The sequence below is a fragment of the Electrona antarctica genome (genome assembly GCF_951216825.1).
Source record: "Electrona antarctica genome assembly, chromosome: 16".
NCBI classification, from domain to species: domain Eukaryota; kingdom Metazoa; phylum Chordata; class Actinopteri; order Myctophiformes; family Myctophidae; genus Electrona; species Electrona antarctica.
In genome coordinates, this window is record NC_136797.1 from 39,444,114 (window position 1) to 39,471,068 (window position 26,955).

Sequence of the window (26,955 nt, forward strand, 5' to 3'; positions counted from 1 at the left end):
ACTGGATCCTGGTCTTCCTGCTGCTTTGCTTCCTCCTCTACTTCTTCTTCTCGTGATGACGGGCTGACGATCCGCGGCGCAGAGGTGTGTTTTTTAAAGTTAGGGGGTTCTGGAGAGAGACCCCCGGACGAGGCATTAATAATACAAAATGAGGAGCAGTTTTAATTAATTCAACTCGTAATTCGGTTCACTTGAAATGATTAACAATATTGTCCTAGTCCATAGTGGCACAGTGGTGAAGTTCCTGCCCAACGATCCTTATCCAACTACCAACGACCTCAGATCAGACAAGAGGACCCGCAGAATATAAGCATATTACTAAGCGGAGGAAAATAAACTAACAAGGATGTTAGCTCGCAGTGTGCCTGCCCGACTCTGTATCACAAATTTACCGGTGGTGACTTTTCGGACACATCCCGCTTAAAACACAAAAAGCCAGAAGGATCGTGAGGCCACGCTTTCTACTTTCTACTCATACTGAAAGTCTAGCTCAAGTGGGCTTGCCCTTCTGCTCCATGGGAGGTTTCTGTCCTTCCTGACTGGGATTTGAATTATCCACAGTGCCTCTGGCTCCCTTCCGTGGTGGGTGTGAATGAAGCCGGTTTGAGGAGGGTACTCGTTGTGACTGTACTAGTAGTCTGGGGTCCACCTATGCATTCTATGACATGGGCAGCTCCCGGCAGGATCCGCCGGGAGAATCTAGACACAGTTGCGCGACATGAGACTAATTAATTAGAGCGACAGAGAGAGGTGTGTGTGTGTGTGTGTGTGTGTGTGTGTGTGTGTGTGTGTGTGTGTGTGTGTGTGTGTGTGTGTGTGTGTGTGTGTGTGTGTGTGTGTGTGTGTGTGTGTGTGTGTGTGTGTGTGTGTGTGCGTGTGCGTGCGTGTGCGTGCGTGCGTGTGCGTGCGTGCGCGTGTGTGCGCGTCAATTTAACAAAGGTGCAGACGATCAGAAATCAGCAGAGAGTGATCGACGTTTGCGCTACTCTATGCCGAATTGAAGTGGACTCGGTCCCAGACTTTTTTTTCCTCCCTGGAAATAAAAACGTCTGGGTTTCCGAGGCTACTGTACTAGTGACTCTTACAGGGTTGTACTTGATCGGGGAACCTGCTCAGCAGGACTGCATGTGTTACGTTCTCCTAGTGAAACTCCTCACTGTCAGGTGAAAAGAAATGGCTGGTGCCTCCATGCGTCAGATTAAGACATGTGGTTGTCTGCACAGGCCAGTAAATGGTAAATGGTGCATTTATATAGCACTTTTTATCCAAAGCACTTTACATATACTGCACATTACACACACACATTCACACACCGGTGGCAGAGGAAACCATGCATGGCACCAGCCTGCACAGCGGGAGCAATTAGGGGTTCAGCATCTTGCTCAAGGACACTTCGGGCTCTTTATTTTCGTTTGAAGACCCTAAATCCACTATTTGGGGATTTAGCATTGGGGAAGAGGCGTTCCTGCACTAAAGTGGCTATTTTGGTTACCTGTCTAAACCCCTAAATCAGGGGTTCTCAACGTTTTTGGCCGGGGACCCCCGGAAATGCTTTGGCAATGTCTCGGGACCCCCGCCCGCCCCCTCCCGACCCCCAATATAAATTCTATATAGCCCATGGAAGAGTGATGCCTTGAAATCTTACTTGTGCTGCTCCCCCCTCTCCCCCTTTGCCGTTTTTCTTTTTTTTTCCCATCGCGCACAGAGCCAAGAACACTCACATTTCCAAGTAGTGCTATGTGATTTACGAACTTTGAGCTTTCATTTGATATATAGATCGTGCCGTCTCTGCGAAATGGCATCAAGCGAAGGATTAAACCCCATTTGCTGCGCTATGGGGTGATGAAACTGAACGAGCAAATGGAATCGCACACAATGGCTGGCACAAGTCAAATAACTTTTTGACTAGACAATAGAGTACCACAGACGAAAAACAGTCTAAGTCCAAATTTCAGACTGACCCCTCCACGAAAAGGCCTCGTTGTCCTGAACCCTTATCTATCATTTATATATTATGGATCAATAGTGTGGACTTAGACTGTTATTCGTCTGTGGTACTATGAACACAATGGACACAAGGAAGTGACAGGCACACACTTCTGCTGATTTATAGGAAAATTACAAAGAGATGCGTAGGAACATAAGGAGAGATGAAGCAGCCTGACTCCGTGGACATCTCCATTGCAGGCGCACGGCGTGCACCGCTCTATACCAAACTATTTTGGCATAGGGCTTACGGGTGCTTTCAAACTCCACTATGCGCCTTCCCAAATGTGTGTGACCAAAATGGCAATTTAGGGGAAAGCATGCCAACACGCCCATGACCACACCAGACATGGCAACGCTGTTTGGGATGGGTATGCACTGCAGAGGACATACAGTAGGCCTACATCTTGTGCAAAATAAAGTGTTGAAGCGGAAAAACATGAACAAATTATGTTGTGTGAGATTGGCCCTGGACTCACGGACCCCCTCCTAGACCGTTTGGTGTGTTTGCAATCTGAACAATGTGATGCATTTTGATTGAAATTCTAAACGCTGGTGGTATTTTTAAGAAGTGTTACAATGAAAAGTGCTAAGCTTGTGTTAAAAGAATTGTACAAGTGTACAGAATGACTGTATGACCCGGACCAGTACACCTGCCCTATGGACGCATTGCATTGACTGAGTACATACAGCGCAGAATCCTGACATTTACTTTCTCAGAGAAAGTCAAAATGAAGGATTTTAATGTGCGGTGAAACGAGGCAAAGGGAAATTAATGAGAGGCGGATGCCAGAGCATCCGCAAAATAAACCGAAAGTTACGTATGTAACTACGGTTCTATGAGTTCCGAATGACCGCCAGAGGCAGTGCTTCCAGCACTGAATACATCCCTTCGCGCATGCGCAGTCGAGTATTTTATACCAACAATGTCAATTTTGACCCTGTGATGACCCGGAGTAGTCTATACCTTCCGGCGGTCACCAGGGGTTCAGTCCCTACAGAATCTTCTCGCGAGAACACAAGGATTCTGAGTGACAAGAGTGCTCTGGCGGTCATTCGGGACTCATAGAACCGTAGTTACATACGCAACTTTCGTTCTATTTCGTCCCTGCTGACCGCCAGAGGCGGTGCTTCCAGCACTGAATGACCAATACCAGCAGAGTCACGAGGAATCCCGATTACAAACCTTAAAGAGTAGAATCGGAGGTTTCGGGGAAGAGGACCGCGTCCAACGAGTGGGGAGAGGCAACATTCACCCTGTAGTATCTTGAGAATGTGCCCGCTGAAGCCCATGAGGCAGCGGCACAAATGTCCTCCAGGGGCACCCCTCTCATGGCAGCCCATGATGTGGAGATGCTCCTTGTAGAGTGGCACCGTACACCCAATGGTACGGGAAGGTTACTTACCTCATAGGCGTGGCTGATTGTGTCCACAATCCAGTGGAACAGGCGCTGCGTGGAGAGAGCGCCGCCCTTGTTCACGCCACTATGGGAAAGGAATAGCTGCTCTGCCCGCCTGATGTGTGCAGTAGCTCCAATGTAGGCTCTCAGGGCCCGGACTGGGCACAACAGCTCCAGCTTGTCTGTCCCCTCCCCAGGTGGGGGTTGAGGTGAGCCTGCGACAGGACCTTTGGGAGGAACGCTATGTTTGGCCACAGTGTGACCCCTGAGCCATCTGCGTTCCACCTCAGACCTGACTCACTGACTGACAGAGCGTGCAGCTCACTGACGCGCTTTGCCGATGTAATGGTGGGTCGACTCCTCTGAGGCAGTGGGTCAACTCCTCTGAGGCCCGAGGCGGGCCCAGATGGTGTGCACTACATCTGGGTGGAGTCGCCATTCCCCCGATATATAACTGGACAGCGTAAACTCATTAAGAGAGGAAAAAGCTGCCCTATGTATACCTTGCAGTAGCAGAGGCTACTGTATGAAACGAGTGTCAACTGAATTACACCGTGCTGGAGCGTGCAGCGTCGCAGACACAATAATAGCGTCGACTGACGAGAATGTCACATCTTGCTGGGAGCGGGCAGCGCTAACGCTTGCCGTCACTAGCACTGTATCACAGCATTAATGGGAAACAAAAGCAGCGTAAGCTAAACAAAGAGGAACGAAACTATCCGTTTGACTTTAACCAGTGCTGAACGGGACGCTCAGGTTACCATTCGTAGCACGCAACCGAATGTAGCAGGGAAGCGGCGCGAGCCTATACTAACAGGTTGTTTTAGCTTACCTTCGTTCCCAAGGGGAGGGAAATGAAGACCCTTCCATAACCGCAGTTGAATGCCGGTGCTGGAAGCAGGGACGAAATAGAACAGCGACATCCTTGTTAGGAAGGAGCAAAGAAGAGGTCAGATGATGCACTAATAGGTGTCATATTTTGCCGCTTGGTCAAGTGCTTTTCATGTCCCATGCTAAAGGCAAGAGAATGATCCCAATGGATCGCAATCATTTTTCAAAAATAGCAGAAATAGCAAATCTAAGCGTGTAAATCAACAATTTCCGCTATTTTGTCATTTATTTTGTAAGTTATTTGTCATATCTGCCCTGTGCAATTTGTGATTACAAAGCCTAAAAGGCAAACAGAAATAATACATTGTTAATTGCAATTATTTATTTATTAATACAATTTATATATAATAAAAATGTATTTATAAAATACAGAAATGGCAGCTTCCTTGCTCGGATTTTGGGAGGTGTAGTTCCAGACAGCATATAGTGGAATTGTTGTCTGGCTAGAAACAATTGGACGCGTACAGGTCTGTAACTCTGTGACTTATGGCGGTCCATGGCATATGGCATACTAAAGTGAGGGTCTTTGAAATAAAAAAAAATCACACATGTGTGAAGTGAGGGGCGCCTTTCGGGCATGCACAAAGACCATAGACTTGGCTGCCACATGATGTCACGGGGGAAATCCAGACGTCGGAGGGGTAGCGCTCCTCAAAATGTTTTGAGAATCACTCAGAAAGGGATATATACCTGGGGCACTTGACCAAGCAGTCAAATATGATATGACACCTTGGGGTGAGAAGTTGAACGTGTTGGTGAAACACACGTTTGTTTCCTAGTAGCTATTCTGTACACCAAGTTAATTCAAACTGGTATTTCACACTCATGGAGTTTGTCTGTGGTACGGTATTATTAATATTATGAGCTGTATGAAGATTTGCATACAATTAAATTAACGACTGTTTCTGAGCCTGTCTTTTACTGTTGCCTAGAAACGCTTGATGTTATGGAAAAAATAAATGCCCTGACACTTGTAAACATCATGATCCACTTTGCTTTCTTGTAGGGGATACATACAACAGTTTGCCTACTTGTTTATACCCCCCCCCCCCCCCCCCCCCCCCCCACACACACACACACACACACACACACAAATGGTGCATTTATATAGCGCCTTTATCCAAGGTGCTTTGCATAGTTTGTGCATTACATTCACCCATTCGGGGGTTGGGGGGGTGGGTGTGTGTGTGTGTGTTCAATGACAAAGGCACAATTAAGTCGTTAATAGCTATTATTTGCGTGATATTTAATCGTGAACTTAAATTTGTAATGGTGACAGCCCTATAGGATCTGACCTCATACTAACACCAACACAAGCCCCTTCTGCCTCCTCGTCTTCCAGTATGGTCACATAATTACATAATTATACTTAGACATAATTAATTTATGCAATAGTGTTTCACCCAAGTAAGTAAGTAGCCTTGCCGAGCCATGAGGCCCATAGGGCAGGAGCCTATCTCCAGTTTCTGTAGCGTGAGGCAGCTTGATGTACAAGTACACCCCCTGGACATGACGCTAGTATGTTGCAGGGACTTACCCCCAATCCAACCCTTGATGCTGAGTGTCAAGCAGGGAGGCACTGGGTCCCATTTTTTTTGGTCATACCAGTCTTTGGTATGACCCGACCGGGGATTGAACCCCGACCTCCCAGTCACAGGGCGGACACTCTAACCACAAGGCCACTGAGCTGGTTTCACCCAAGGGTTTGTGATAAACATCAGTCTCTTGAAGATTTGTCATAAGCAACTGGCTGAGGTCATCTGTAATGTCTGAACACTCGAGTCCCCAGGAAAACTATTGATTTAAGTAGGCCATGTGAAAGTATAAATTGTAATGGGAAGAAAAATAAAATAAATTCAAAGAACATAGGTATAATTTCTGGAGCTTATAATTATTGCAGTGTGCAAATGCTTGCATACACAGATTTGAGCATACAAAAAAAACTTTTGAGTCTCAACGATTGCAGTGTTTCAGCTCTCAAGTCCTGTGACGGAACACATCTGGTGAATGTATTTGGTGCTGGGAAACGTCCTCCGGAGGGTCTTACTTCCCGTAAAGACATGGGGTTCAGAGGTTGTGTAAGACTTCCATGGAACTTCAACTGTGACAACTTGACTGATGGAGCACTGTGAATGCTTAATTTCCTGGGCAGGGGGGAGGGGGGGGGGGCATTTAAGGGGGAGTATCCTCCTTCATAGTACTTAGGCTTATTTAATCGAGGCATGAGATTGCAGTGAGAGAGGTCATACTTGGGGGTCGGTCCTCTTGTCTGCTCACAGTCAGCCACACACTGACCGTTGGGTTTATCCCTGCAGGGAAGGACATCAGCAGAGATTGATTCTGTTTTGTTTAACTTACTTGGTAAGTCATCATTTGCATCTTCTGAAAACATGCTTTGGTTGCATGCTTTTTTTTTTTTAATTGTATTTTCATTATAATATAGTTGAGCAAAGACTCCCACACAGGTTTGTCTTTGGCCATGTGGTCTGCTGTGTGGGACAGGACTACATCACTGTTTAGCAGTGGAGGAAAGTAACTTTGTACAGCACTCAAGTACTGTACTTAACTACAATTTCGAGGTATTCTTTACTTTACTGGAGTAATTCCAATTTCCAATACTTTTACTTCTACTCCACTACATCTCAGAGGCAATACTAGTTACTGTGTAGAACTGTAGATTTAGATTATTATTACAAAACATACATTAACCACTTCAGACCTATACATATAGGCCATTTATAAACCACCCATCTACAAGCACACAATATGTTGCGATGGGATGCGTTGTGAGCTTGTAGATCTGCTATTTTCAAAAGGGTTTTATACATTTGGAAGCTTGAAATGGGACATTCTGCATAACAAGTACTTTCTACTTTTGCTACTTTAAGTACATTTTAATGCCACTACTTTTGTAATTTTAGTAAAATACATTTTGAATTCTGGACTTTCAGAGTATTTCTGCAGTGCAGTATTGAAACTTAACCCATTCAGGACGGGAACCCCTGTAGGTGTTTTCAGCATTATGTTTACTTTTGCTATTGAAAATAGCAGATCTACAAGCTCATAGCGCGGCACCAAGTGCCGCGCTACGAGCTTGTAGATCTACTATTTTTCACCACTGAGATAGAAACAGGTTTTTGTGAAAACTTTTAGGATTTAGAAGCCTTTTTTTTTTTTATCGGCCTAGTAACAGATGTGAGTATTTTTCCAGTGGACTCATGGCTCCTCGCAGCAGCCTCCTCCTCGTGGTGGTACTGCAGGTCTTGGGTTGGGTGACATTCGTCCAGGCTTGCTTCTGCGATCGCTACGCGTGGGGACCGTGGTCTGCTTGCTCCAGAACATGCAACAATGGCTACCAAAATCGACGCAGGTACGTACCTATGCCTACCTACCTACCTTGTACGCTTAATGCATGCACCGTGGCAGTGTTGATTTTGACAGCACATTTTGATTTAGTTTTATAGTCGTCTTTTTAAATAAATCAAATATTTTAGTCATCTAAAATGTTTAACCTTTGGTTAACCTTTTTTGTCTAGTTTTGTTTTTGTTGACAAAATTGTCAGTAGGCCTATAGTTGTAGTCATGTCTGTTTTTATTTCATTTTTATTCGTTTCCTTTAGTGAAAAAAGGTAGTCGACAAACATTTTTCATCATAGTTTTAGTTGACGAAATCAACACTGCTCCTTAAATTGTATACTACTTAAATAGAGAACCATGGCAACGTATCAGAGTGTCACAGCATGTATCATTAGGTCTGCCTTTCCTCATTGACTAATACCCTTATCAACATTTTCTGTCACTGTTTTGTAGCTACCAACACATTGGCCTATAATTCTAAATAGCACTCTGTAACTATGCTAATGTGCTATTTGTAGCTTCTGTTAGATCTTTTTGTTTGTTTTAGCTGCAAAACTATAATGATGAGCCAGCTGTCTTTCTGTGTCAGTATGCTTGTCACGGTCTTTACATTCGTCCACCATAGGGCACTGAAAATGTCCAAACAAACTAAGTATTAGTATTGGTAGGAGTAGTAGTACTATTAATTGTACTAGTGTGCTAGTAGTGGCAACATTTTCAAATGCTGTGGAAAGGCAAGAAAAACATCTTCTCGTTTCTGTTCTGAGAGTAGTGACCATAAATGTTCAACATAACAACCCTGTTTATTTGGCACTATGGCCTGTAGGTAGGGTTTCTCATGGACATCACCTCAGTACACTATACAGAGACCTATCTTTATGCAAAGTAAGGAAGAACAATTTATTGTATACGATTGCCATGATCTGCAAACATATTGTAGGTGATAAATACATATAGTTGGCCCTAAACTAACACTCCTGCGGCCCGTTGGGAGCTTGGTGAGCTGCTATTTCGGCCGCACAACACGGCATGCCAACAAATGTAACTCTCGTCTCAGGCATGCAAGTTGTGTAAATTATGTTTTACGCATCTCTTTTGGCAGGAATATTGCCTATAATGACGGTTACTACTGGAAGAACAGCTGCTGGCAGCTGTGCAAATCAGAGAGCAGCAGAGCGTGTAACGAGCAGTTCTGTCCAATCAACTGTGTGCTCACAGAGTATGGGGAGTGGTCGGCCTGCTCACCGTGTGCCAAGAAACAGGCAAGGACTCGCATGCAGTGGTGGTTAAAAGTACTCAAATGTTTAACCTGAGTAAAAGTATCAATACTCCGTTGCAATTAACCCATTCAGGCCTGACGTCGAAATTTAAAAAAAATAGTTTTCTAAATCATGACAATTTTCGGAAAGATTTGAGGCACATTTTAACGATTTTTCAAAAATAGCAGACCTACAAGTTCATAGCGCGCCACTCGGTGGCGCGCTATGAGCTTGTAGATCTGCTATTTTTCAATAGCTAAATTATAACAATGTTTAAAACACCAAAAGGGGTTCCCGCCCCAAAATGGGTTAATGGTTAATGTGGTTAAACGCTAACGTGACATGGATGCGTTCCAGGTCTCAATGGATTAAAAGTCTGGAATTCTAAATGTACATGAGTAAAAGTGCAAAAGTATTTGTATCAAACTACTCACTCAAAGTACCACAAGTAGCAAGTACTCATTATGCAGAATGTCCTGTTTCGCAAGTTTACAAATGTATAAATAAAATAGCACATCTACATTTACAAGCTCACAATGCGTGAGCTTGTAGATCGGTAATTCACGATTGAGATATGAGGTTTCTGCCCAACAGCAGGGATATGTATGTGCACACACACACACACACACACACACACACACACACACACACATGCACATGCGCGTGCGCATACGCACGTGTTCACAAAATACAATGAATTACTGAATTTCTATACTGCCATTATTAATCTGAACGTTTGTATTACGAAGGGCTGGACAAGTTATCTCTTTCTTTACTTTATTTGTTTATTTAGACTTTCAAAGCTTAACCCCTTTCGTCCCCATTGTAGGCGTTCACAATCTTTCACATTTAAAAAATGACAAAATGGAATCGCAGATATGCAAGTTGTAGATCAGTTTCACTCATTTTGCATAACGGCTTAAATGTTTAAGAACACACACACACACACACACACACACACACACACACACACACACACACACACACACAGATCATCAGAACATGAATTCTCAACGTTTTTGGCCGGGGACCCCCGGAAATGCTTTGGCAATGTCTCGGGACCCCCGCCCCGCCCCCTCCCGACCCCCAATATAAATTGACTGCTACAATAACCTTAACCCATTTTGGGCGGGAACCCCTTTTGGTGTTTTAAGCATTGTTATAATTTAGCTATTGAAAAATAGCAGATCTACAAGCTCATAGCGCGCCACCGAGTGGCGCGCTACGAGCTTGTAGGTCTGCTATTTTTGAAAAATCGTGAAAAAAAAATTAAAACATTTGGGGACCCCCCAAACTAATTTGGCGACCCCCCGAGGGGTCGCGACCCACGGGTTGAGAACCCCTGCTGTAGTGTACACTGTCCACCTTTCAATATGTCCTTCTCTTTTACTGTGGAACTGTGTGTTTGTATTTTATGCTGCTGTTGTTATCCGCTGTAGCTTCGAACCCGCTACGTCCGAACACCGTCCCAGTTTGGAGGTGCTGCTTGCAACCCGGTGCTGAAAGAGGATAGGCCTTGTTATCCTTCCACTGAATGCAAGATCCCTGCGGTGGACTGCAATGACAAGTTTCAGTGCGAAAATGGTATGTAATGTTCTAATCACGTTCAGCCCGGCAACCTGGTTGAAACTAAGTGATTGGACTAATAGCAGATCTACAAGCTATTTGTCAAAGAAGTATACAGTATATATAGTGAATTAAATTAAACTTTATTGTCACATCACATGTTTACAGGTGTGAACAAATTCTTTGTTTGTACAATCTCCCACCATTTGCAGTTTTCACGAAAGGGCATTGATTGACTGATGGATGCAATATTTGATTGATGATTTTTAAAGCAGCAAATAATGGATGAGACACAAAAAAGACAAAGGCTTGTCTTTCAACTCTCAAACAGCCGGACAAACAACAGTGGAACAAACATCGATAAAAAATATCAATATCACAGTTTGGAACAATTCATGATGAAAATAGAACAAATAGAGAGGGAAAGTAAACAAGAAAAACACTTCAGTGTCAGATATATCCCAAGTCTAGCCCAGCGTGTGAGATTTCTAGTCTAGAGGGGCGGGTGCCGGCGAGATCACGGCGGTGGATCCTATTGGTTCACCGATCTGAGCTGTTTTCTGTCTTACCATCACAGGACGCTGTATCAACCAGACACTAACGTGCAACCTCCAGAATGACTGTGGAGACAACTCGGACGAGAGGAACTGTGGCCCCCCAACCGGCGAAGAGTGTCCAACTGGCGGGGTGGTCCCTGGAGCTGAACTCATAGGACTCGGGTAGGCATTGTAGAATGAAGGAGTGGGGATGCCGTAGGAGTTATAGACAGTGTATGACAGCAACTTTACTACTAACCAAGTTCTTACTGAAAGATGGAATGCTTACATATTATGTCTTCCATCAAAAAGTATTTATTTAATGACCTTTTAAGCGTCGTACAAAGCCAACTCGAGTTGTGACAAATCATGACAACAAACACAATATTTTGGACCAAATAAATCATTACAAAGAAGAAAACCCCCAAAAAAAAGTGTTGTAACCTGCCGTTTTCTTCTTCTTTCTAATTATTTGTTCGGCCCAAAAAATTGCGTTTGTTGTCATGATTTGTCACAACTCGAGTTGGCTTTGTACGACGCTTAAAAGGTCTTTAAATAAATACTTTTTGATGGAAGTCTATGGGAAAAATGCATTGGGAATTATTTCCTGGGCCTGGCATCATCATGAAAGAGGGCGGGACTGCGACGCTCTATAGGAGTGGTTGCACCACTCAACAAGTCATTTTGGAGGTTGGGTGAACTGTCCGTTTAGGTTTCAAGTAGTTAAGTGGTTAAGTCAGGTTTTGTTGTTTGTTGTGGAACCGTGGGGTTGCCAGGTTTGATGTTGTTTGTTGTGGAACCGTTGGGTTGCCAGGTTTGATGCCATCGCAGAGGAGCCCAGAGGAAGCGTGCTGGGAAACCTGTTCCTGGGAGGCAGGTGCGTTCGAGAGAGACCCAGAAACTACAAGCCGGAAGAGCTACCACAACTAATTTACTATCGCGTGCCCTACAACTTTGAACGCTTCGAGATTAAGGTACTAAGCATTTCAATTTGCATTCCCTAATTTGCATAATTCTTCCTAATCACCGTTCGTTATTTGTTTATTAGGGATGCGCATAAAAATGTAATGTCGGGAAAATATCGTTATCGATTTTAATGTCTGTTTTAATCTGTTTTAATCAATTAAGATTTCTCCCGAATTTATGATACATTTTATTTTTATTTGGAGAACCTTTATGAATGCATCCAGTGGGGCATCACAATAAAATTAGGCATAATGTTTTAATTACACGACTTATTTTATTTTCTCTGTGCATACATACATAATGACTGCTTCATATTCATAGTTATACTGTATATACAGTTCATGTTATAGCTAATATATATATATATATATATATATATATATATATATATATATAACGGTGAAAGCCTGGTTTCAGGGTCTATCGGTCGCAGGAAGAGTAACACCAAGGATTCGTCAGTGATGTCACTGACTGACTGGTTTATAAACAGCTTCAAGTCCATACTACTTCCGTGTTGCATAACAGTGACATCACTGTCCCCCCCGAATCGAAAGCATATTACGACAGTATCACCTTTTGAATTATATTACGGAACTAAACGTGCTAAACATTCAGATGTATTTAGATGATCCTGTAGATCAGCTATATTTGGCTGAATGTTTGCTCCACAGAAAGGCTAGCGTTATTTATTTATGAATGTATTTATTGAATTGTACTATAGTAGAAGTACTGCTACAGTAGTAGCTTTATGGTTAGTGGTACGGTGTTGTTGACACATGTCATGCTGCTTGCTGTCTTACAGGTGGGAAAGCCAGAGCACTTTTCCATAGATCCTCGGCCGCTGGAATCTCAGGTCGTCGACGTCAACGTGGTCCACCCTACGGAGAGCAGCGGCAGCGGCTCGCAAGCCAACTGGGGCTTCTTTTTCCTTTTTAGGAGCAGCGGAAGCAGGGAATCTTCCAGGAAGTACGACGCCGCTTTCAAGTCCTCAAAAACCAAGGCAAGCTCTCTCTCTCTCTCTCTGTCTCTCTCTCTCTGTCTCTCACTAGTACTAGAACTGTATAACTCTAGTACTTGTAGCCATGCCCGCAGTCAATACATGGTTCCCCAAAAATGTATCCTATATCATTTGCAAATACCAATCTACAAGGAAGCACGGGGGGGACCCAACGACCCAACGACCCAACGACCCAACGACCCAAAGCATCCATCAGCGTAAAATAGACAGAAGTCTTGATAAAGCACCGTCACTGGAAACATGGGTGTTCCCCTCTCATTGTGTGGAATGCGCATCGCGTCACAGAATTGGCTCTGACCAAGAGCACAATTGAATAACAACAAATGTGGATTACAACCAGGAATAGTCTGGTGACCACCGGAGAGTCGGGTGGCAGCTGGAATGTAGACGGCACCCGGGAGCAGTATGGGTTGGCGCCCCAGCCTGTGTCTTCCGTGAGGAAGAAGCCCAACAAACCCACGGTGAGGCCTTTAGGAGGGCCATTCAAGCCTCAAGCAGAGCCTGCAGCACCACCAAGGGCAAGGTGGAGCCTGCGGAACCATTGCGGCTCGAGAATCCACCATTCCTGAATAAAGTGCCTGGTGCAACGCACACGGGCTGGACCTGGTGAGAGCAGGAGTGGACCTGGTGAGACGTAGAAGGGGCCCGGACAGGAGTCAACCCACAGAGCCTAGTCCTTCCACGCGCCAGAATGGTACCTCCCAGTCCCGGCAGAGTAGTTCAGGAGGAATGGATTGTGTGGCCCTGGTTTTTCCCTAATGGGACTGATCGAGGGTAGCTACTGGGACGTAAGTCGGGACTTGATCACCCCGGCTGGGTCACCTGAGTGAGGGGTATGATGTTGGGAGACCCGAAACCCTGATGACCTTGGGATACATCACTGAGGATACGTCCCAGGTGCATCCATGCGATGTATTTTTGTTTTTAAATATTTTCATAATTCATTTTTCATAATTTATGGAAAATGTATATTGGGAATATTACGTTTAGCCCTTGCCCAATCATAGGGTATGGTTGCGAAAACTACGTACTGTACTTACAGTACATAACATTTTGAGGTAACTTTTACTTTGATGGAGTGTTTCCAATACTTTTACTTCTACTCCACTACATCTCAGATCCAAATGTTGTACTTTTACTCATACTACATTTATTTGAAAACTTTACTGGTTACTTTGTAGATTTTGATTATTATTATAAAACCACTTAATTTCGGCCATTTGAAAATAGACTATCTACAAGCTCACAATGCGTAAAACAATGCGTAAAACAATGCATAAAATGCATAACATGAAACCAAATTTGGTTTCATTTCACGCTCCCAAGAGTTAAATTATTATTAAACATCGGAATTACTTGACTTTCAAGAATCCACACAATTACACAATTATTTTGATCAACGTTTGACTGTTATCTCTCCTAAATACAGCATGGAATTGTGGACAAAAACAAAGATCTTTAGTTTTGGGTCTGAGAGACTAAACCTCATCAAATGGTGGCCCGTGGCTAAAATGCAGAATAAACATGGGCCCTGGTATCAAAATGGTTGAAAACCACTGTGCTAAATTAGGGGTGGGACGATATGGGTACGTCACGATACGATATATATCGCGATATTAGGCCCTTGATAACGATAATATCACGATATTCGATATATTGCGATATTTGTGCTCGGACACAGGGAGGGACACACACATAGCTGTCTATAGGAGTGGTTGCACGACTCAAACACTAAATTAATACTCAAACTCCCCCTTTGACTCATACCCTCATCATAATACCTCACAAACACCAACTGACCATTATCACTGGTATCATCATAATGCCTCACAAACACCACCAACTGACCATTATCACTGGTATCATCATAATGCCACACAAACACCACCAACTGACCATTATCACTGGTATTAGAATACCTCACACACACCACCAACTGACCATTATCATTATAATACCTCACAAACACTACCAACTGACCATTATCACTGGTATCATTATAATGCCTCACAAACACCACCAACTGACCATTATCACTGGTATCATCATAATACCTCACAAACACCACCAACTGACCATTATCACTGGTATCATCATAATACCTCACAAACACCACCAACTGACCATTATCACTGGTGTCAGTGGACTTGTCCACTGCTGGGGAAATGCATTCTGCATGTTTGCATACATTCTGGTTGCTGTGGAATGTGAGAGTGGAATTTGCTTTATTATGCTTTATTTTAGCTGTAATGTCTTCCCTTTCTAAACATGTTGTTCATCACTTCATTATGAACAAAATTATTTTATTTTATTTATTTATCGATATCGATATTTTAATAATCGATATCGCGGGAGGACGTATCGATATATATATTACAATATCGATATTTCAACACACCCCTATGCTAAATGCCCTAAATTGTAATAATCTACAGACGTCTTCGTTCATCCGGGTGAATCTGATCCTGCCAATGTCCACGTTCAAGTTGAGGAGTGACGATCTCATCCTGGACGGGCCTTTCCTCCAGTTCCTCCACGCGCTGCCGCTGGACTACAACTACCCGCTCTACCGGGACATCTTCCAGCGCTTCGGCACGCACCACTACGCCTCCGGCACCATGGGAGGACACTATGACCTGCTCTACCAGTACAGCCGCGAGGAGCTCAAAACCTCAGGTGCAACAGCCTGTGAATGAGATAAGAGAGAGACCCCACGGTTGTGCCGTTTGTGAAACAACCTTGTACATTTCTGGAAACCCCTTTCTTGTAGGCTATTGTTATTAGGAGAGACACTATTTTCTTTCTTGCCTTGATCTAAAAACAACACGATGGGAACTATGCACAAAACTAATTTCACCCACTTTTTTACTTTACTTTAAAATGTGACAATAAAGATGATTCTTATTCTGATTCTGTGCAACCATACTGCAGTGGTGCTCCTGTCAATGACCCCCCAAACTGAATGTGCATTTGCCCACGGACCCCCATGTGAAAATATTTTGTGCCAGGGGCAAAAAAATGGCCATAGTCGTCCTCACAAAATGTGATGGTTATCACAAATGGCAAGTGGCTATGGCTGTTTTTAGCCCCAGGAGTGTTTTTCGTGCAAAACTAATGCTTGGAATGGATTCAGAATCATGAAAGCCCCCTAGTTTGACACGTCACATGCTACATAAATCAGAATGAAATTTTGAGAAATTTGCCTTACATACTGTTAATGGTACCATCACCTATTTTAGTATTTTACAATATGTTACCCTACTGGAATTTCTTAGGACTTTTGATATGTTGTTACTAACATATTTATGAGACAAAAAAAGTTGAAGTTTCTGTTGCAATTTGTTTGAGGGTAACCCCTATAATGCCTATACTATTTCTACCACTGGTATTCATACAGTATGCGTGTGGCACAATGTGCTGCATGAGGACTGAGTGAAATGAATGGATCATAACATGTGATTTGCTTCCTCTCCTCCAAGGTCAAACATTAGAGCAGACTGCAGGTTGTCTTAAAAAAGAGACCCGCGTCATCTTGATTATCTATAATCGACACGACCACTCCGAACGATGCCGTACCAACAAGATGACGGAGAACTATGCAGGTAAATTAGAACAATTATGGCTTTTTTTAGCCAGGTGCAACCTAGCTCTACTGTCGATGTTGAGACTAGTTGAGGACCTAGTGGACACTTTTTCATGATTGGCTGCCTCTAGCGCCTCTAAGCCAATGGGAGATAAATCTCATAATGAGGAAGTAATATAATATGATATAATGTAATAACGTCATAACTGCACCTTGCAGTTATGACGTGAGTCATTCTTTCTTTTCAAGCGACATTTTGCACAATGGTTATTCACCGTGGCAACATACTGTACTGTGCACATCAACTGGACAAAAAAACGGACAATTCCTAAATAATATAATGATATATAATAATAATAATATAATGATATATGCTGGATAATGATATATAATAATAATAATATAATGATATATGCTGGATAATGATATATAATAATAATAATATAATGATATATGCTGGATAATGATATATAATAATAATAATACAATGATATATGCTGGATAATGATATATAATAATAATAATATAATGATATATGCTGGATAATGATATATAATAATAATAATATAATGATATATGCTGGATAATGATATATAATAATAATATAATGATATATGCTGGATAATGATATATAATAATGATAATATAATATAATGATATATGCTGGATAATGATATATAATAATAATAATATAATGCTATATGCTGGATAATGATATATAATAATAATAATATAATGATATATGCTGGATAATGATATATAATAATAATAATATAATATAATGATAATATAATATAATGATATATGCTGGATAATGATATATAATAATAATAATATAATGCTATATGCTGGATAATGATATATAATAATAATATAATGATATATGCTGGATAATGCTGCACTCGCAATGTTTACAATACAAAAACGGTCAGATTTATTTTTTTCCTTTTTATTTTTCAAACACTAAGAAATCCAAAGAATATTTAGCACTTTGGCAAATGCGGTGCTGAAATAATCCTGGAAGCAGAGCACATTCACAGTTACAGTTGCGCGTTGCAGAGATGAGGACTTGAGTTTCTCTCAAGTGAACAACACGGTGACTTGAGACACGTCCTTAGAATACTTGAGACTCGATTCGGACTTTAGATTTGGGACTCACGAACACGATATATTGATTATATTATTTTATTAGTTATTACATTATATCATATTATATTATTTCCCTTGTGATTATTATTTCTATTACTTTTTGGATTAATCAAATAATCGAGAAGCGTACTTTTATTTATTTATAATAAAATCCATTATTTTCTTTTCTTTTTGTAATTGATTCAATGATTATTTTTGATTAACTGTTACTAACTGTTACTGTTAACTGTTAAGCTGAACTTAATCCAGCTGTGTCATTTTAGATTTTTGCGTTGGGCATTCAAATATAGCAGATACACAAGCTCACAACGCGTCACTTTGTACCGCGCTGCGATCTTGTACTGTACATCTGCTGTTTTTAAACATTTTTGAAAAATCTTGTGAAAATATTCGACAAATGTTTGAGTACTACTGATTTAGAAGGCATTTGTAGAATCGACCTCTGGTCTTTAATGGGTTATAATGTGTGCAATCGTCAGGGTCTTACGTCAGCTCATCAGAGAAGTCCTTCTCCATGGTGAGAGGAGGATTATCGGGCCCAGCTACGAGGCTGGCTGTGGAGAGGAAAGGCACCCTGCCTAGCTCAGATGCATACAAGGACTGGCTGAAGACCCTCATAGTCAACCCTGCTGTGGTGGAGTATGAGGTTAGTTAGGGCTGAGGTTCCCCAGAGATACAATGCTACAAGGAACATTGGAGAGAATATTTGTTTCAATTAGGACAGACTGAAAATAACTTTTATACTTGGCGTTTAACCTCTTAAACCCCAGCATTCCTATTCTGGGAGGAACATTCACCAAATATAATTGATCTGCAAGCTCACAGCGGCTAGATCGACTATTTTTGATAATTGCAACAACCACAGATTAAAAAGAAATCACACCCGTGTGAACTGAGTGGTGTAATATAGCCTGTCTGACGTAATGAAATCATGTCTGACGTAATGAAATCACACCCGGGTGAACAGGGTGAACATAGCAACCATGCTAATTTTTTCTGCACAGACTAACAAAGCCAGTTGTAGGAGTGGTTTACACCCGGGTGAATGAAATCACACCCGGGTGAACAGGGTGAACATAGCAACCATGCTATGTTTTTCTGCACTAACAAAGCCAGTTGTAGGAGTGGTTTACACCACTCAAAAATTAACAGGGGCGCAAAATATTAAAAAAACATTTATTGTTTTACTATAATGCTTCAACGTATTTCAGAGTCTTACTTGTCTGTGTATTTGCATCTAGTTGCGGCCTATCATTAATCTGGTCCGGGGGATCCCGTGTGCCGCTACGAAACGGAGACACCTGCGGACGGCGTTGCTGCAGTACCTGCAGGAGTTCGACTCCTGTAAGTGTGCTCCCTGTCCCAACAACGCCCGGGCGGTCCTCTCTGGCACCGAGTGCAAGTGCATCTGCCAGACCGGCACTTTTGGTGACAACTGTGAGAAAAGAGCCCCAGACTATACTTCAGGTCAGTGGTTGTCGTTTTAATTTCATGGACCATCCCCAGCCATACAAACTAAAACACACGGTGAAGCAGCTTTCTGCTTCTACCTTACGGGCCGACGGCGTGGAACAATCTCCCACGATATCTTCGACTGTACACATTTTTAAAGCACAGCTCAATACCTACAAAACCCACCTCTTCAGACTCCACCATGGCCCGTAGCACTTGCCCTAGCCTAGCCCCTTAGATAGCACACTATGTAGACTTAGATAGTATTTTAAACAGACTTATAGCTTGTTACGTAGACAGCTCTAGAACTGCACTTTATGTAGTCATAGCACTTTATAGTACACATGTATAATATATTATATAGTATAGTATGTATAGTTTACATAGATACTCCACTGTTACGTTCTTAGTTTACGCATGATTCATGATAACTACTTTTTATATATGTGATGTATGCCATGCTTTTGTTATTGCTTAATGTAAGTCGCTCTGGATTAAGAGCGTATGCTAAATGCCTAAATTGTAAATTGTAAATTGTAAATTTATATTAGTGATGTTTTCGCTCTATGTTCTAGGGCGGCGAAAGCCATAAAACAAAAGTCCTTAAATTGTCATCGGGGGACCCGCAAAAATCGTGTGACCCATAGGTTGAGATTAGAACCACTGCTCTACACGCTGAACATATAAGTCGATCGATCTGCTATATCAGGGCTACTCAACTTAAGATGGCTCAGGGGCCACAAGCTAAAAATGTCAGTATTATTTTGAAACGTTTACAAATTTATTTTGTAACAGACTACATGACGTCAGTCTAAAGATTAAGGAAACACACAGTAAAAAGCCACATTTCCATCTATAAGGCCAAACCTCAATGAACAAAAAGATTGTGATTAATGAAGTTACAAAATGAGGCTTCCTTCACAAAATGTGAAGAGAACATTATAATGAACAGATTATCACAGGTTTTTTCACCTGTGATAATCTGTTCATTATACATATGTTCATTAAGCAGGGACGCATGCGGGTTGAGTAGCACTGTGCTATGTTGTGCTAAAGTTTTCCCAGAATATGTATGGTTTCATTCCATTCTTACCACTGAGCATAGCCAGCTACTATACTTTACAGAATGTGCCCTTCATGCAGTACCACTTGTCAACCAGTAGAGGTCAGACCAAACCCTACTACACGATCAAACTTTAACACGACCATAATAAAAACAACCATCACAGTTGTGTTACTTAGTCAGTGGTTCTCAACATGTGGGTCCCAACAGAAAAAAAAGAACATTACTGCATCAAAAGTAATCAACAAACTATACTATAAAAACTGATCAACCATTGGCCAAATTGTCAAATCATATAAGTAAGAGGCAAACATTTTGACAAGCACACTTGTCCCGGCCGAGCTGCACATTTTGATGTATATTGCGGGGCTTGGGTAAACCATGCGGCCGGAATTACGCGCCAATGGATTAAGTATGGCGGAATACAGGCACACAGAATGAATGTGACATTGTGTCCATATTTGGTGCATGTTTGTCCAGAGGCGGTGGATGGCTTCTGGAGCTGCTGGGGGCCTTGGTCTAGCTGTTCAGCTGTCCTGAAGAGGCAGCGGACGCGAGAGTGTGACAACCCTCGTCCCATGAATGGAGGCAAGCCGTGCCCGGGCCTCAGCAAAGAGGTGGAGGATTGCCACATATCTCTGTTTGAAAAGTAAGAGGAACGCTGAATAAACAGGAGACGGTGAAAGTAGGAGAGAGAGGGAGACAGACTGTGTCAATATAGGCCCTGTGTGTTTGTGTTTCCCTATACAGACAAGACACCTGTGACAATGACGATGACTTCGCAGAGGGCTGGGTGGATGAGCTGCCTCCTGGTGTGCAGGGCTGCCTGAGACCCACGAGGCCAGGCAACAGTTATCTGCTGGTAACGTTGTAACAAGCCTGTGGCCAGCATGTTACAGTGGACCACTGGACCACACCAAAACACTGAGACCTATTTGTTGGTCACGGACACATTTAATTATTATTATTTATTATTATATTATATATTATATTATTTCAAAACATTTAAAAAAACACTCACTTACCAAAAAAGCAAGATTTTTGCTGAAATAAAAAGTAATTCAAAGATTTTTAAAGAAATTCCATGAATTAGAAAACAAATGTTTAACTAGTAGTGAAAATAGCCGATCTGCAAGCTCACTACGCGGCGTGAAGCAACACGTTGTGAGCTTGTAGATCTGCTATTTTCACTAGTTTGGATGCCGGGGAGACATACATTTTCTCTTTTGGGTCACGGGCTAAAACATGTGGGAACCACTGTACTAGACCGATGGTTCTCAAACCTTTTCATGTCAAGATCTCCTAAAGGAATATGTATTTGTGCCGTGGAACCCCGCTTGAAAATATTTTGTGCCCATATGGACTCCCATATGAGATTTGTGGTCATTTGGAAAATATATTCACAAAATTGCAGACCTAAAGCTGTAGACGGGCTATTTTCAAAGAGTGGATGTACTGTACATATTTAGGGTTTCAGTGGTTAATGGTTAATGTGGTTAAACGCTAACGTGACATGGATGTGTTCCAGGTCTCAATGGGTTAACCCATTTAGACCTGACACCTGAGGCCGATTCTATAAACTCCTTCTAAATCCTGACCTACGTTTTCAGAAAAACGTCAAATATTTATTCAAAAATTACAAAAACAATGATGTTGCCATATACTGATGCCTACATTGCAACGGATTGAAAGGTTTACGTATAGGGGTTCCAGGTCTAAACGGGCAAAACAGATTAAACACTTTTGATTCTATATTATTATTATTTCTTTGGTATTATATTTTTATTTGTAGGCCTATTATTCCATATTAACCCCCTCCTTTTCTCACGCCGTCAGAAAGCCAAGCCGTACTATGACTTTGGAGAGGCCGAGTCGTTCCAGTGTTTCACAGGCTTCGAACTGGACGGGTTCCAGTACATCAACTGTCGTCCTGATGGAACCTGGACTCTGCCAAAAGGACAGTGCATCAGTAAGTATGGAACCTGGACTCAGCCAAGAGGACGGTCCATCAGTAAGTATGGAACCTGGACTCAGCCAAGAGGACCGTGCATCAGTAAGGGCTAAAGCACTGGTTCTCAAACCTTTTTATGTCAAGGACCCCCAAATTGAAACATATTAGCCTGCAGACCCCCATTTGAAATGATAAGCCAGGGACCCCCGTAAGAGAAGATGTTTACAGCTCTAGCAGTGATTCTCAACCATTTTAATTTCAAGGACCCTCAATTTCACACACGCAATAGGCCTCCAACCCCCATGGCATTTCTGTCTCTGGGACCTCAATTAATATAAAATCAATGTTAATTTAACTCTGAGAGTGTATAAATGGATATGCAAATGAGCTACCACCGTCCACCGCAGAGGCTGGAGGTTCGAATCCACCGCCGTGCATACGGCTTTGTCGAGCGTCCATATGAATACAATTGTCCCGTGTTCCGGAGAGGGAGGGAGGGAGGGTGATATTTGTCAGTAGGAATTAGGATACAACAGCAGTGACGACACTGGTCTCTCTTTAAACAAACTAGGATTTGCTTTTTCTATTCTTTCATAATACATAATAGAATTTCATACACCCTGAAGTTGCACCCCCAAACAATTAGATCAGTCAGCCTCTTACTCTCCTTGTCTTTCAGAGAAGCTGTGCTTTGCTCCTGAGAACGTGCCCGAGTCGATGACATTGTACCCGACCAAAGAGGTGTACCGCGTGAGGGAATCCTTTGGCCTCAACTGTAAGGAGCCGGGCCTGGCCCCAATTCCACGAGGCTTTTACACCTGTAGCGAAGCACTCACCTGGGAGCCGCCGTTACCTGCTGACTTACGTTGCAGCGATGGTACAGTAAACCTCATCTCTTTTTGGTTGATTGATTACTTTATTATTAAGTTTGTTAACAGTACAGGTAATACAGTCAAGGTTTACGCTAAAAGGTAACACAAAAAAAACTTGTTTCCATTCCATTGTACTCAATTCATCAATGAAATGAAGTTGGGGAATCCTTAGTATTAATTTAACTCTGACATTTGGTTACATTTACAGAGTTACAAATTGATAAATGAACACTGAGGGTTTTCACTGTGTACCAATCCTAATTGAACACAACAGGATTGTTGTACAGGTTCACCACTAGGAAAAGTCATGGACTTTGAAAACACAGCAGCTTTTCTCTCTCAAAAGAAAGATAGAAATATGCTCTCCATATATACAAAATACAGTTTTCTTCTTCTTTTTTTTATAGACAACATAAATAATACTGTAAGATATACAGTACCGTATATCAAAATCTGAATCAAACAAATTAATATTGTTGTGTTTTGTCTAGAAAATCCATATATTCCTCAGGACCAGTGTGACCCGGGACAGACACTAGAGGGCGGTCAGTGTGTTTGCGTTCGACGTGAGAGCTGCCTGTAAGTGACATTCAATATTGGTTTTATCAGTGGTCTTATTGCAAGAACATTTGCAATGGAATTTGAGGGCTTTGTCCATCATCAATAGGAAGGATATAAATAATATCAATATGACATTTCTTAGAGCTCAGAAGCTGAGTGAAGCCACTGTTCTCTACAGTTGACATACTGTATCTCCGCTGTGTAGTTTTATCATTTGTTCTTCACTATGCTATGTATTTTCTGAGTTGTGGGGGGAAGGAAATCTAAGATAAAAGTACAAATTTGTCATTCTGTTTTTACAAAATGACAGAATAACAGGACACTCCTGTTACTGAACAAACACTCTATAGTAAATGGTGCATTTATATAGCACCTTTATCCAAGGCACTTCACATAGATTGTGCATTACATTCACCCATTCACACACCAATAGTGGAGGAAACCATGCAAGGCAACTTGCTCATCAGGAACAATTATGGGTTCAGCGTCTTGCGTCTTGCTCAACCTTCCGGTTGCCATACGGCCACTCTTCCCCTAATCTATAGCAATGAGTACTATCAGAATATAGAGATTTAGCACTTGTTTCATTTTAACAAAGAAAATCACTTACCATACCTTTTTAAAGTAAATAATCAGAGTACCTTTTCCACCTCTGACACTATTATATGATTTCAGCTCGTTTAAGGAAGCCATCTGCGTGCTAAATGTGGATGTGAACGTCACAGTACCCATGTCCATCTGTTCGTTCCACGCCGGCCGATGCCACGGCGATCCCCTTTTCTTCGTCAACGAGGGCGAGTGTGATGACAGCAAACTGGACTGGGCCCGGTTCAGAGCCGAGATGTCCACCATCAGCTCAACGGACGTGCCCTGTGGAATGGACCGCTGTTACGAATGGGAAACCTGCTCTGGTGAGTGTTGACCACGTACTGTAAGCCCTCGATCCTTTGCAGAGGAAGAGTATGGTGCACTGCATGTGCCTTTGCAGAATTAAAGCCTTCTGTGGTGCTAAACGCTGAAAACATGTACTAATATTGTACATGTAGCACTCACCAACTTGTCAAAAAAGTGGGCCAGATAGATTAAACGATTGAATGGGAAATTATACAGGCATGTTAGCCTAAATGGTGCATTTATATAGCGCCTTTATCCAAAGCGTTTTACAATGTGTGTTGAATTCACTCATTCAGAAAGAAGGTAGGAAGTCCACACACCGTTCTTAAGCTCAGGAATCAACGTTTCGACCCCCTCCGGGTCTTCATCAGGAAAGAGGCATTCACTCATTCACATATTCAGGAAGTCATGCAAGGCACCAACCCTGCCGCTTAGGTGTTCAGTGTCTTGCTCAAGGACACTTTGAATGCCCCTGCTGACAGATTCTGTAGCCCAGCTCGGGATCTGTTCTTGAGAGATTACTTATGTAACCAATACTTACAATAATTCCTCACTGAAACCCTAGCATCCCTCTTATGGGGGAAACATTCACCAAAAATAGCCGATCTACAAACTCAGCGACACGTTGTGAGCTTGTAGATAGGCTATTTTTCGGCAAATTGTGTACTGTAGAGCAGTGGTTTTCAACCTTTTTCCATATCATGGCCTATTATTTAGCGGACCACCATTTGATGAGATTTAGCCTTGCAGACCCAAAACCAACCCATAAAGCCAACCCATAAACCAAATGGTTTCATGGTTTCAAATGGTTTGCTCCGCTCCTTTTCCACCCTCTGCAGCACCATCTCTTCGTCGAAAATAGACAATCTATATGTGAGCTTGTACATCTTCAATTTTTGAAGCACTGCTTTACCTCGGTAGCAGTGTATATGTTTTAGCTGCGTTGAGCTTCTGACTCATTTCTATGTTTTATTTACTCTCCTTTTCTCAGCGCGCCAGACGTGCGAGTGCATAGCGTCACGGGACTGCCACAGAGGCACGGACGACAGCATGTACTGCCTGAAGCTACGCAACAGAAACAAGGACATGAACCTGTGTCAAATGGCCGCGCTCAAGTGCTTAAACTATGACTTTGAGATGCTCCACGAAGGTAACTGTGAGGCTAGATGATCACCTTGACCCTTAAGGCCTATTATACTACATACTCCAGTTTTAGATGATAAGGTGACTGAAACGGTGGTTAGTAAAAAACAGAGGGATGTGATCGGGTGAGCGGTGACCGCTCGGTGGTCACCTTATCAGCTAAAACTGGAGTATGAATAGGCCTTTATATGCAGCGGGACCATTGGCATTGACCCTTGTGGCACTGGACCAGAAGGTTAGACCGATAATACAATGAAAACCACAATGTTTCCACACTCGGGTTGGGTCCCATCTGTGGGTTTTTTTATGGGTTCCTTTATTTTTTTGTTATCTACATTTTGTTTTTAATTATTATTTCATACAAAAAATAATTTAAAAAAAATCCCCAACAAAGCAACATTTTTCATGAATTAAAAACAAATTCAACCTTTTTTCAGTAATTGCATGAAGAAATAAAAGAAAAATCTAAGAAATTCCATAAATTAGAAAGCAAATGTAGAAGTAGTGAAAACAGCGACGCATTATAAGCTTGTAGGTCTGCTATTTTCACTAGTTTGGGTCCCAGGGACAAGTTTATTTTTTGGGTCACAAGCTAAAAAGTTTGGGAACCACCGATTGTAAACAATGCAACATAAAGGTGTACCAGTGTCTTACTGTGATAGGCATTACTGCACAGGTACTGGTACTGCAATAGAAAATATATATCTTTGCAAATGGGTTTGGTTGCTTCTATCAAAAACAATCAGAAAAGAAAACCACATACAACTTTAAAAAATATTATATAAGAAACCATTTTATTGTATAGCTTGACCAGTTCTAGCTACTTCCAAAGCATGGAAGAAGTATATTCACTATTCTGTAATGTACTTTGCATAATCTCATTGAGTGCACTCTTTTGAAATAGCTTGAGACTTTGTTGCTGTTTTGTCCACATGCTGTCATAAAAATAAAACGCGTCTGTCAGACTGCTTTTGCCAACAGCATCATCAATTGTCTAACCCTGTCAGTTAAACCTCAACGCCAGTAATATCTTCTCATCGACTAGTATCATCCATCACTGACATTTCAGAACCAATACTAAAAGCAGATTTTAAATATTTACATTTCTCTCTATACACAATTAATTGAACATAGTAAAAGACCCTTGTACATATACCGTATTGTCCCGAATATAAGACGACTCTGATTATAAGACGAGCCCCATTTTTCAAGACCCATTTGTGGAAAAATAACATTGAATGTCAAATAGTCCAGTCCCGATTATAATACGACCCCATTTTTTTAGGATATTTCCATTGGAAAAGAACG

The 26,955-nt window shown here is 42.0% G+C and overlaps 1 protein-coding gene across 2 annotated transcripts; it reads left to right on the forward strand.

Moving 5' to 3' along the window:
• c6.2 (complement component 6, duplicate 2) lies at positions 1–26,412 on the forward strand. Of its 2 annotated transcripts, none has more exons than XM_079524114.1 (18): positions 1–84; positions 7,489–7,647; positions 8,737–8,896; positions 10,333–10,477; positions 11,037–11,178; positions 11,810–11,969; positions 12,764–12,961; positions 15,415–15,655; positions 16,459–16,581; positions 18,191–18,357; positions 18,953–19,178; positions 20,707–20,875; positions 20,977–21,088; positions 22,063–22,195; positions 22,857–23,054; positions 23,541–23,628; positions 24,286–24,521; positions 25,496–26,412. In XM_079524114.1, the coding sequence occupies exons 2-18, from the start codon at positions 7,496–7,498 to the stop codon at positions 25,672–25,674; spliced, it is 2,829 nt and encodes a 942-aa protein (XP_079380240.1). In that variant the 5' UTR covers positions 1–84; positions 7,489–7,495; the 3' UTR covers positions 25,675–26,412. The 2 variants fall into 2 exon arrangements, with proteins under 2 accessions (XP_079380240.1, XP_079380239.1); XM_079524113.1 differs by lacking the exon at positions 1–84 and adding an exon at positions 6,500–6,638.
• The last annotated feature ends 543 nt before the right edge of the window (positions 26,413–26,955 follow it).

Excerpts from the sequence above, each read along its gene's own strand:
- c6.2 (XM_079524114.1), top strand. The coding sequence starts at position 7,496 with ATGGCTCCTCGCAGCAGCCTCCTCCTCGTGGTGGTACTGCAGGTCTTG. Across the intron at positions 11,970-12,763 it reads TTGAACGCTTCGAGATTAAG|GTGGGAAAGCCAGAGCACTT; the intron begins GTACTAAGCATT and ends GCTGTCTTACAG. Across the intron at positions 15,656-16,458 it reads CGAGGAGCTCAAAACCTCAG|GTCAAACATTAGAGCAGACT; the intron begins GTGCAACAGCCT and ends CTCTCCTCCAAG.